Genomic DNA, 12,848 nt, shown 5'->3' with positions numbered 1-12,848 from the left:
AAGCTTGTCTAAGGTGAGTTTTGAGAGAAAGAGAGAGAAACTGTATAAGCAAAGGAGTTTCTCGGCTTATTTGTTGTAAACCAATGATGTTCTGCCATTTAAGCAGGTCTGTACTTTCTTATTTGGGCCCATGAGCTTTAGTAGCATGCGTGTAAAATTAACTTCTGAGTTTCAAGTTTAAAATGAAAATGCAAAGATGTTTAGATGACCATGGATGGAATTCAAGACCGTTTGAAAGTGAAAGCTCCTTTAAGAAACTGAGCCCTGTTTCATGTGTGCAGTTGTGAAGTCAGTTTGAGAGCCTGATAAGGGCATTTCATTGCTTTCCAGGGAAGGAAACAATTCTTCTTCCTGCCTTCTGTGAGTCTATGCATTGATAAGAAGAGTTAACAAGCCATTAAAGGCTCCTGTCAAGTGTGTGACTGTGGGTCTGACAACGTTTTCTGTTCTGTGTTTTTGCTTAAAGATAGTTATTAGCTTCTCTAATAGAGAAAGTAGGTTGGGGAGTCATGACCAAAAATACTGGCTGAATGGGTTAAGGTATGATATACTGTTTTTTTTTTTCTTTTCTTTTTTTGCAGTTCATGGTTTTGAAACTTAGTAATTTTCAGAAATATAAGCCATTTCATGGTGACATCGAACATAGAAACATGAGCACTTGTGTGAGTAGTGTTGACTTAAATTAAAAAGTTTATTCCTCTCTAAAACACTATAAAACTAAAAATAGTGTTTATTCAAAATAAAGCAGAAATGAAATATAAAATGAAAAACGAATATTTAAACTAAGATTTAAACAAATTAAAATAAGTAAACAAATGTTGCCTATAGAAACTTATTGAATCATAATAAAATTACTAAACGAAAAGGTGAGTAATTTAGGACATGTTGCAAGCCAGCCTCAAACCTGTATCCCCAGTGTGAGTACCTCAGCATATCTGAAACCTGTGAATTAATGGCTGCACTGCATCTCTGAAAAAACCATCTTTGTCTAAGGTCATTATTTTCCACACTTTCATCATAACAAAGACAAACACTGTTCCACACCTGTCGTCTTTGTTCTCGGCATGTTGACGTTTTCATCTGAGAGCTGTGCTTTTCCCAGCTGTGGTATAATGTGATGCTTGTGGCTGTCCCAGTGTCCCCCTCCTCTTCTGTGCTCCTCATCCTGCTGCCGCCAAGATTATTATTATTATTATTATTTTCACTCTCGTTTCTCTCCCTCTCTGTGTGTTTACTGTACCACCACAGCTGTCAGAGCCCCATTCCATCCATCCGGCTAGAAACCAGCTCAGACAAGCAGAAACATAGGGAGAAATTCTAGGAAAGGAGGGAGGAGGCTGTGTGCACAGGGAAGCTATTGTGGTATGTAGAGTTCGTAGTGAAGAAGACACACTCTGCGTATCTGTTTCTGGTCAGAGTAGCTCGGTTCTCGCTCTCGCGGTTGGGTCGTGACATTTTGTGCATAAAGATAAGCTTGAGGTGGAGGCGCTTCCTGTGGTTTTACTGCGGGTCGCATTGGTGTGAAATCTGTGACCTTTGAGAGGAAGAATGTCTGTGCTGTGGAGGCACAGGAGCTCCAAACGCTCCTCAGAGTCCATCTATGACATGCTGCAACTGGTGAGCTGGAGTGTTTTCTTTTGTGTGTGTGTGATGTACTTAGTTCATGAGCTCTGTTTAATAACACTCTGTGTCTGTCAGATTTAGTGGATTAGTATGTTATGTGTAGATGTATAATATTGGACAGAATGGTTTTCAAATATTTAAACTGATGTTCTGGGTCAACTTAAGTATAATGACCACAATTACCCCTTTAAATGATTTGTCTCTCTGTTACAAAAACAAATTAAAAAAGTTTTTTAATAGCATAACTGTAGCACATACATTTCATGTGTTAGGATGGGACTGATGTGAAGTCCTTTACCAACCTTCTCTGTGTAAACTTAAATGGTATCTAGCCTTTTTAATCGTGTTATGACTAAATAAAAAGTTACTTCCAGCTACTTTTGCTTGGTTTTTGATGTAACTTTTGTGTTGTAACCATGCATAAAGTAACACTGTTTACACAGTGCAGATTTCACCCATTGGAATTATGCCAATAGTGCGTAAACAGAAATTCATCCACCTAGGAAAGTAGTATCCCCTCCCCCATATAGAGTAGCATGCATTGTTACTGGAAAAATAATAATTCTCAGCAGAATTATAAATCAATGTTTCTGCAATTAAACCTGCTCGAACACTTGTCCCAGAGAATTCTATTGTAAGTGCATTAAAGAGTTGGTTCACCCAATAACAAAAATCCTGTCATTAATTACTCGTGACGTTACAAACCTGTAAGACATTCATTCATCTTCAGAAAACAGATATTTTTGATGAAATCCAAGAGCTTTCTGACCCTGCATAGACCGCAATGCAACTTCCACATTTAAGGCCCAGAAAGGTAGTAAGGACATCATTAAAATGGTCAGTGTGACATCGGTGGTTTAACTGTGAGAGTGGTAACAGTTCCCTTCACATTTTTCGCCATTGGTTCGAGTTAGTCATACGAATTCACCATGTTGACCAAAATAAAGTTTATTGGTTTCAAAGCGACAAAGCGAGTGGTGCTACACTATGCTACCCATGAAATCTTACCAACGTTTTGCTAATGTGACTTTACATCAGTACAACACATCCTGAAATCCATCCACCTAGAAAAGTAGTATTTTTACACCTTGTCCACTTGTTCAGTGAATTGTTGTGGGCACAATCCAGTCATTTCATTGTGAATCCACACCATCATTAGTGCAAAAAAAGTGCAGATTTTGCACCGGTTTCAGGTTGGTCACACACATTAACCACATGAACAGAAAGCTGCTAGGTTCAAACCTGCTGAAACGCTTTCCCAAAAGACTTCCACTCCAAGAACATTAATATATCTGTGTTTTTTTTTTTTTTTGTTTTTTTTTGTTTACAGAACAAGGGAAAGTTTTCTAATTTTTGTCCAAAGCATACCACAGATGTTGTTGATAAAACTTAAATGGTTTTTAACCCGGAAAAACGATAGAGCTCATTACTTTTATCACTACATTGCACCACCTCTCTCCGGGCTGTCCAGGCTGGTTAAGGCATGCTGGGGTTTGCAGGCTTTTTGTCAGTCCGTCACTGTGTTTATCAGAGAGGAATTCATGCTGCTGGAAGCCCCATCTGTCCTCTGTTCCTCCTGTCTGTTTGAATCTGTTCCACTTCTTCCTGAACACTATCCTGAGTCTGAGTTCTTGTTGTAGTGCTGTGACCATATGAGATGTGACACTGAGGTTGAAGATATTTGGATTGTAATCTGTCGGATGCATACATGTTGTGTAATTTTTGTCAGTGGTGTCAAAAAATGCATTACATTCAGTAAGTAGTACAAGGGGACGAGGTTTTTAGATGTGATTTGTGTATGTTTATAGAAATATGAGGGTGTTTTCAATAGTGGGAAGCCCAAGTAATCTTGGCTGAGGGCAGGGTGTACTCTTTGAAAACTTGTTGACAAGTTCCTAGATGGAAAATCCACCCAGTGCCAGATTTCCCAAGGAGACAAACTGTTCAGTACTAAATTACAAGAGTTCTTTCAAAGATCTGACATAGACCATCTTAAAGTTATTTATCGCACAGACACTTGTAATTACACTTCAGCCAAGGCATGATGTGCCTTGTCTGTGGAGTTCAGCCAGAATATCGCTGAATGTTAGTTTGGAGCTGGAAATGCATCTTTCTGAATCTTGAATGCTCTGAATACCTGTGTGGGTGTGTGTGCCTGTTGCTGGTGAGCATTTTAGAGGCATATGGGTTTTTAGTTCAGAATTAAGTCATGTAGTGTATCTCAGCATTTAATTTCTCCTGGTGTTAAAATTGACATTTTGTTTGCCTCCACAGAGTACAGAGCAGGTGACTGCCTTCTGTCGCAACCTTCATGATATGAATACCACCGAGGGTCCTGTTTCCTGTTCCTCATCTTCCTCCTCTTCATCCTGTGTGCCCAGCCCCATCTCACCCCTACCAGTTCTCTTCACCCCACGCCAGCTCTCCGATGCTGATAAACTGCGCAAGGTCATCAGTGAGCTGGTGGACACTGAGAGGACCTATGTTAAGGTCAGTATCTGCTGTGCTTTTAAAGCGTTGTTTCGATTTTTAACGTTAGATTTGATCATGATAAACCTGCTGGATGAAAATCACTCCTGGTTTACAACTTCTAATATAAAAGCTCCACTAAAGCAAAACATGAACAAGTCTTTGACCCTCTCCATCTACAGGACCTGAACATTTTGATAGAGTGCTACCTGAACCCCCTGCAGAAGGAGAGCTTCCTCTCACAGGATGAGGTGAGAATTTTTTTTTTTTTTTTATATTTAACATTTATTAATTATATATTTTAAAATATAGAATTAATCATATAATTAACTTCTGAAAATATTATTGATAAATAAGATTTACGCATCTCTTATTCCCTCTACACTCGTAGCTGGATGTGCTTTTTGGAAACTTGGCGGAGATGGTGGAATTCCAAGTGGAGTTTCTGAAAACTCTGGAAGATGGAACCAGATTAGTTCCAGATTTAGACAAACTGGAGAGAGTGGATCAATTCAAGGTGCAGTTAAATTTGTCCTTTTTTTATTACATAATTTTGGAACATCTGAGTAGATGCTTAATACGATTGACACCATAAGAAGGTCACTATTGTCTCCTAATTGCACGTTTTATTATGAATAATTGTGTTTTCTAATTCATTTTCTTCTAACTTCCAGAAAGTTCTGTTTTCTCTTGGTGGATCCTTCCTGTACTATGCAGATCGTTTTAAGATCTACAGTGCTTTTTGTGCCAGCCACACGAAGGTCCCAAAGGTCCTTACCAAAGGTAATGCCACTGCACTTTCAGAGGCTGGTTTACAAGCATTAGCACAATTATCAATGTTTTAAAGTGCAGGGGAGCCCTTGTTTTTTTGAGAACCATTCCTTGTCATTTAATTGCCATGTTCATTGACTGCTTTACGTTGGCTAGTTTTATAAGTTGTTGTTCTGAAGACCTACCAACTGCCAAAGGGCAGTTTTCATAGTTTATTCAAAACTAGAGGGGTGTTTTTACTCTCTCACAAGCAAATGATGTACCCCAAAGCATTTTACTGTGGAATGATGACCCTTTGTAGGGGTCTACTGTGAAAAATTGCCATTTCCCAAGGCACCAAAGCTATTTCGCTGATGCATGTGAATTAAGATGTTTCCTGTGGAAAGAGTGGATAAAGCTTTTACTTGATTGTCTGAAATTGTAATGGATAAATGTGTTGGAGTATAAACTTTTTCTGAAATGTCAGGCTGGCAGAACATTCTGGCGGTTGAGAATGTTGAAAGTTGATTTACTCAAATGTAATTGTCTTTATCAAGTTAAGACCCCTGTCCAAGTTAAAGTCTAGTTTACGGATGCAACTGATCAGAAATTCTTGTGCCATCTCTTAACTTCACCACACTTTTGGTGCAGCTAAAACAGACCCGGAGTTCAAGGCATTCCTGGCTGAGAGGAACCCCAGGCAACAGCACTCTTCCACGCTGGAGTCCTACCTGATCAAACCCATTCAGAGAGTCTTAAAATACCCACTACTCCTGAGGGAGCTACACTCCCTTACCAACCCTGACAGCGAGGAACATTACCATCTGGATGGTAAATATGAAGATTTAGATACTTAATTGAGCATAATCTTAGGCCATGGCAGATCTGTTTGTAGTGTAATATGATGCAGCTCCTCTTCTGAGCTAGATAAGCAGGTTTTGAAAAGACCACATCATTGAAAACAGAATTTTGCTTGCTCTTGAAATTTGTTTGCTGTTGCAGTTCATTCAGACTGTTTATCAAGGCTTGGAATATACTGTAGTAGTCTTTACCTGTAAAATGATTAGTCAATCAGTAGGGCTGCATGATTAATCATAATAAGACTCGTGACATTGCTTCATGTACTTTATCAAATCACAATTTATTTAAATGTGTGCTGCATGTTTCAGAGTGAAGCACGTCACTGTGTTGATTTACACCAGAGCAGCTGGTGACCCAGTGTCTAAGAGTAGATGCAAAATGAACTGAGGTGCTCTGAGTTTGGGGACTCATGCATTTGTGAACACCAAACATTTTTCTGTAATGAGAAGCGTTGTCTGAAGCTTTAAGAGTCCTTGTGGTTTTTCTCCAAATTAAATAGTTTAGTTAAATGTTTAAAAATGCAGTACTTAAGACAACCATAAATATTAGTATCGCTATTGTACAAATGTACTCTAAAATGATGATAATGATATTTTTTCAGAAAAAGCACAAACGCATTTCCCCCCTAAATCATGCAGCCCTAATCAGAATAGAGGACATTTGCACACATTCTTAAAGCTACAGTAACAAAATTATATTGGATTAAGAAAGATGGTGTATTTCTAAAGACAAAATGCTCCAAATGGCTTAAAAAAACTGAATTCTTTAGTTGCAGTTTATTAAGTCTTATCTTTTTGTAGTTGCAATGAAAGCCATGAACAAAGTGGCCAGTCACATAAATGAAATGCAGAAGATTCATGAGGAGTATGGAGCTGTGTTTGACCAACTCATCAGCGAGCAGAGCTCTGACAAAAAAGAGGTACTGTTCCACTAGTCTCTCTTAAGTCTTTGTAACTCTAAAATTAGCTTTTGTTGATACTAGATACTTGCAACAAATATTGTAATGCCACCATCAAATGTCTGTGCACTGATGTCTTCTAACATCTACAATATTGTTTATTCTTATTCCAGGTTGCTGACCTGTCAATGGGTGACCTCTTGTTACATGACACTGTGGTTTGGATCAACCCACCCTCTTCTCTCATGAAGGGAAAGAGGGACCCAGAGCTGGCTGCGTTCGGTGAGTGTTTGTAAAATGCTTCTTCCCGAAATAGAATCCTGTTGTCTTATTCATTAGTCTGTTCCGTACAGTAATGGTTTCCTGCATCAGTAAAGACCAGCTGTATCTTTGGGCACAATGGCATTAGAGGAGCCACCTTGTCCTTGGCTCTTAAGACATTAAAGTTGCATTTATACACAAGGCTTTTTTCCCCTTTGGCTAAGACATTTTTAAAGAAGAAACTCTTCAGAGGCTTTAATAAAAATGGGTCAGTTTGCCATTGAAGTTGGCAGTATTTCACCGGGTCACGTTTTTACTCCAACTCTTCTGAAAAGAGCCTCAAGCATCTCTATTGTGAATGTTAAGTGTTGGATGATTTTGTGTGTCTTAATGTTTAATTTAATTTTTTTCCTCAGTTTTCAGAACAGCAGTTGTTTTTGTGTATAAGGACTGCTCTAAGCACAAGAAAAAAATCGTAAGTGCTTTTTCCCTTTCTTCATTATTCATTAATAGAGGTCTGACATGGGCTCGAAGTGCTTGCAGTCTAGCTCTTTTAAGAGGTGTAGTTTTTGAGTTTTATTGAAGAGCACATTAGTCGAGTGTGAAGGGAGGATTCCCTTGTACTTGATTCATTTCTGTCATCTCTTTGGTTCATTTCACATGGCCAACAAAACTCTAACCATTGACTCTAAAACCTTTCACTTGTTTGCGATATTATAAAACCATTTGACGTAGAGAATACATTACTCCCCTAACTTCCTGTCTTTTAGTGTGTCAGGTGGTGGATGCCAATAAAGATACATTTTAAAATGTAACCTTGATCCTCACAAACCCCCCCAAAAATGTGTTTTGCTGTTATTTTGTCTCAGGGTGGATCTCACAGAGCATCAATCCTTGATGAGAAAGACCCTTTTCGGTTTAGACACATGATCTCTACAGATGCTCTCCAAGTTCGCAACCTCCCTAGTAAGTATTGGTCTATTAGTCTCATTCTTCTCCAACAAACCTATTGAGACCATGGTATATTAACTTCATGCTTTAGATTAACTCTGATAATGTATGTAATGTATTTTACATCCCTGTGCCCTGATAACACTTGATGAGCATAGTAAATTTGGCTCAACTGGCTCAGGCCAGAATGTTGATATTCCCTATCGTTGGTTAGGGGTTAAAAGGTCATCCTACAGGATCTTGTGGTCTGCACTTTGGTTCATTGTCCCATGGTCTGTGTCTTCCATGAGGTTCATCAACCCTGTGCTGACCTGGGAGGTTTTGTACTTTACAGGGTTTCCCACAGTCCTTTTACCAGCATATTGTTAACCTTTCCTTTTTTAAATTTCAGATTCAGAGGGGTCTGCAATGTGTGAGATTGTTCACATGAGGTCAGAATCTGAGGGGAGACCCGAGAGGACCTTCCACATCTGCTGCAGGTAAGATTAGGTCCAGAACGTCAATTCATAATTCTCAAACTTCTTTGCACTTTTACTATAGTAAAGTACCATGGTTAAACTATGGGTAGTGTAGCAAAACCATGGTGGTTTTTGAAACTATGGCTACATTTCTCAAAACTCTACACACAAAACACAAATGCAAATGTCACACACAGTTGGTGAGTGCAGTGGAGCACAGGAGTTTGTCACAGCACTCGCACATACTGTATATGCATATGCACATACACTGTATGTATGGCTGATTAATTTTACAGATATGCAACTAAACTGACTTGAGCTGAGCTGTATAATGACATTATTGATTTGTTAGAGCTGCTTTATAGCAGAATGAGAATTTGATACTATTGTGAAGCAATCTATATTGTATAAATTACTTTAGAAATAAAGCTGACTGTCTGATTTGGCTTGTAGGCATGTTCTAGATGGATGGATGGATGATTGATTGTGTGTAGGTCATCAGTAAATGAGTGCGGCATTAAAATGGCAGTGTTTCCTAAATTAAACAAAAGAGCTGTTAGTTTCAAATGATGTGTGTAATGTAGGTAACTGTGTTTAAAGTTTTGCGAAAAGTTTGTTTTACAATATCAAACAGTTTTAAGCATGTAATGTGCTTGTAGTTTTGCAGACTTGGTCTAAAGATTAGGTATATGAGTGAATGGTTCGACTAAGTGGGCCTCAAGTATCATTTTTACCCCCAGTTTCACAGACAAGGCTTAAATTTAGTCCCAGACTAAAGTGCAAGTCTGAGCTGTTTTAAATGAAAGAAACTTGCACTGACTGATGTTAAAATATATCAGTGCCTTTGTTTTTGTCTCAAGATGCACACCAGTTATTTTATTTTTTTTCCCAAGGCATGTTAATAAAAATTACTTAAATGTCCTAATTGAATTAAGCCCTAATAATGGCTTAGTCTAAGCCCTGTCTGTAAAACTTGTTTCTTCAAAACTATAGGACATTTTAATATTGTTAATGTGTTAGCAATACGCTAAAAGATGCAATGAATGTGTTGAAACAAGCTAAAACATGCTAACAATACTTCAAAACATGTTTTAAACATGTTAAGTGTTAGCCGCATACTAAAACAATGTTAGCAGCATGTTTTACTGTCTTTAACCAAACATTTCTATCATTATTTTGTCATAATACCAACTTGTAAGTTTGCCCTTATTAACTTCTGTAGTTAATATAATGCAGTTGCATTCATATTTAAGTTTGGTTTAAGGGTACAAAAAAATACTTTTTTGGGGCCACTGTAAAACAGTATATTTCTGTTCTGTTCCTGACTAAAATATTTGAATTTATTTTTATATCTTTAGCTCTCCAGAGAGTAAAAAAGACTTCCTGAATACAGTTCATTCTATCCTGAGGGACAAACAACGCCGGCAGTTAATGAAGACAGAGAGTTTGCCTCCAAATCAGCAGTATATTCCCTTTGGAGGGAAGCGGCTTTGTGCGCTAAAGGGTTCACGACCCACAATGAACAGGGCGGGTATGTTGGGGACATCTGACGCAAATTGAACATTGATTACTTTTTTTCTGCAACATTCCCCTTGTCTCTGCTCCTCTCCCTATATTCCTGCTAACTCTCCCACTGTGTCTCTTTCCATCTTACTCTCGTTAACATGATTAACACTGCAGTTTTGTTTCAGGCTTTAGGGTGAGCTGATTATTACATAACAAATTGAAATCCAAGTGTCCACCAAACAATATTGTTGCTTTCTTTCCTAAAGCAGAAAACTGTCTGCTGTTTAAAGAAAAAATTCTATTTGGCATTCATGCTTGCTTCTCTTCCAGTTTCAGCCCCATCTCGAACCCTCGGCCGCCGGAAGCTGATCCGTAATCGTTTCACCATAGACATGAGTGTGGTTTTCGACGACGGCACGTCCCAGGAGCTCTCACCCATCTCCCCGACAGAGCCCCCGCTGTCTTCGCTCCAGAGACCCCAGCAGCCCATCCGAGACACAGACCGCTGGGTGGAGGATCAGTTCGACCTGCAGCACTACGAAAACCAGGATGACGTGAAGGAGACGGACATCCTCAGCGACGACGATGAGTACTGCCAATCCGTCCGGGCCCCTTCCTCTGAGCCGAGTCTGGAGGAGTCTTTAGAGGCCCTTTCAGTAGAAGGAGACGAAGACAAAGGTCTCAACGGACTTTCGGAAGACAAACCTCCGAAATCCCACGCCCCCCTGAAGCTGACCCTCCTGAGAAAGCAGTGCGCGGTGGAGGGTGTCGCTTCTGAGAGGGACTGCGAGGTTATTTGGGTTCGCAGGGATGATTTTAAAAACAGCTGCAACAGCGACATCTTCTGAGTGTTGAGGGAATGTGTGAGCTGCGATGTTTTATCAATTTGTGCAAGAATAAAAGAGAGTCCAAGTCTTCACAGACACAATGCACTGACAATCCTACTTTGAAGCCAGAACTGAAGAACTTGCGCCATAGAAAAACTTCTTGATGTTTCAAGCCACTACACCCTTATAACAATGCAGACTTCCTGCCATTTCAGTACAACTGTACAGCCAGTGTGTTATAGAGGCTTCATACTGACAGACAGGCAGCTACATGTCCTTTCAGTTGATCCTTTTTGTTTGAAACACAAGATCGTGGTCGATCTGTTTAGTTCATGTCCTCATTTTTATTCAGGGATTTGTGACTTGATGCTTTATATAACCTTGCTAGTTCTTCGTAATGGCTACACGTATTTCCCTGAAAATGTCATGACAGTTCAGCTAGCTGTTTAATGCCATTCCTGTTACAAACCCAACAGTTCCTTGCTTGCTGTCTTTGTTCCCTTTTGCTCGTAGGTCACCAGCAACCCAGTATTAACAATCACTGTACACAGAACACACAGAGAAATAATGTTCTACTTGAATATATTAGGAAGAACTGCAATAATGTAATTTCATTTATTTGTTAGGAAATCAAAATGCCCATAATCCTCGCTCAGTGAGCTTTGGTGTGCTGGGGAATTCAACAGACTTTTAGGTGCATAAATAAGGTATTTTAATTCAAAGCACCCTTACAAAGTGATGAAATGTAGCAGATTTGTCCTGTTAATACTGAATTTGTCTCAGTGAGAATGAGATTTTTGAAGAGTTTGGGTCTTTCGTGGTATTTTGTACAATGGTAAAGGTAAAGACACACATGTTACACTCTGCACATGTATTTTAAAATAAGATATGCCCTTCCCCGTGAAAAACAATCATTGCACCTTCAGCCATGGATCCTTTTTAGTGGACCGGATTAAGACAAAAGTGTAAAAACTCCTTCCTTTTATCCTCTGCCTTGTTGAGACTGTGTATGTTCATACTGTGGAAATAATTATTAACCTAAAATAAATTTTCCTAATTTATATTTGCAGTTTTATCTTAATAACTTTGTATGTGCTCTGTTCTGTGTCAACGCGGCACCTGTTTGCTGTGGTTTAAATAAAGTTTGGTGTTTTTTTTCAGCAGATTATGACTCCAAAAGAAGAAAAGGTGTTGTACTGAAATATTAATGTGAAAATTTGTCTTCTGATTAGTCTATTCAGTGTATGCTTGCTAAAAACTAAAACCCACCCTCACACCTAATCTTAACCCTCAAAGGGAGAAGCAGGGAAATCAAAATCTCACTCAGATTTTGATGCCCCACTGGAATGTCTATGAAAATGTCCTCGTCATGACCGTTGCAAGCACAAGGTGGCAGGGAAGTGCTGCACCAAGCTGACGACAAACTGAAGCTTTTTCTCCATAAAAATACATCATTAATGGCTTTAATAACCACAAAACAGAACGCTGACAATATCTTTGCTGCATTTCCCACCTGTAGAAGTGTACAAATGAGTCCTATTTAATGGTCACTGAGCCAGACCCTGCATTTCCTTTTCTCCTCTACTGCAGGTTGTTTTTGTCCTTGTATGTGGTATAAGTTTGTTCAAGCAAAGTAGTTGCTATTTGTACAACCCGAATTCTGGAAAAGTTGGGACGTTTTTAAAATTTTAATAAAATGAAACTAAAGGAATTTCAAATCACATGAGCCAATATTTTATTCACAATAGAACATAGATAACGTAGCAAATGTTTAAACTGAGAAATTGTACACTTTTATCCACTTAATTAGCTCATTTAAAATTTAATGTCTGCTACAGGTCTCAAAAATTTGGCACGGGGGCAACAAATGGCTAAAAAAGCAAACAGTTTTGAAAAGATTCAGCTGGGAGAACATCTAGTGATTAATTAAGTTAATTGATATCAGGTCTGTAACATGATTAGCTATAAAAGCTTTGTCTTAGAGAAGCAGAGTCTCTCAGAAGTAAAGATGGGCAGAGGCTCTCCAATCTGTGAAAGACTGCGTAAAAAAATTGTGGAAAACTTTAAAAACAATGTTCCTCAACGTCAAATTGCAAAGGCTTTGCAAATCTCATCATCTACAGTGCATAACATCATCAAAAGATTCAGAGAAACTGGAGAAATCTCTGTGCGTAAGGGACAAGGCCGGAGACCTTTATTGGATGCCCGTGGTCTTCGGGCTCTCAGACGACACTGCATCACTCA

The 12,848-nt window shown here is 38.9% G+C and overlaps 1 protein-coding gene across 3 annotated transcripts in view; it reads left to right on the top strand.

The window, feature by feature from the left end:
- Positions 1–11,665, top strand: part of tiam1a (TIAM Rac1 associated GEF 1a) — a 51,852-nt gene extending 40,187 nt beyond the window's left edge. For 2 of the 3 annotated variants that reach the window (XM_059539781.1, XM_059539778.1), the window contains 12 exons: positions 3,898–4,113; positions 4,275–4,343; positions 4,484–4,609; positions 4,767–4,875; positions 5,494–5,673; positions 6,504–6,622; positions 6,775–6,883; positions 7,279–7,337; positions 7,732–7,828; positions 8,205–8,292; positions 9,630–9,802; positions 10,108–11,665. In XM_059539781.1, coding sequence (XP_059395764.1) covers positions 3,898–4,113; positions 4,275–4,343; positions 4,484–4,609; positions 4,767–4,875; positions 5,494–5,673; positions 6,504–6,622; positions 6,775–6,883; positions 7,279–7,337; positions 7,732–7,828; positions 8,205–8,292; positions 9,630–9,802; positions 10,108–10,625 — 1,863 coding nt within the window. In that variant the 3' untranslated portion in view covers positions 10,626–11,665. Of the gene's footprint in view, positions 1–1,358; positions 1,618–3,897; positions 4,114–4,274; positions 4,344–4,483; positions 4,610–4,766; positions 4,876–5,493; positions 5,674–6,503; positions 6,623–6,774; positions 6,884–7,278; positions 7,338–7,731; positions 7,829–8,204; positions 8,293–9,629; positions 9,803–10,107 lie in introns of those variants that run through there. The other variant, XM_059539780.1, reaches the window with a different exon arrangement.
- Positions 11,666–12,848: the final 1,183 nt, after the last annotated feature.

This window comes from Carassius carassius, chromosome 45, assembly GCF_963082965.1.
Source record: "Carassius carassius chromosome 45, fCarCar2.1, whole genome shotgun sequence".
Classification (NCBI taxonomy): Eukaryota; Metazoa; Chordata; class Actinopteri; order Cypriniformes; family Cyprinidae; genus Carassius; species Carassius carassius.
The sequence above is the reverse complement of the archived record's forward strand: the minus strand, read 5'-3'. Positions and strand labels throughout refer to the sequence as shown.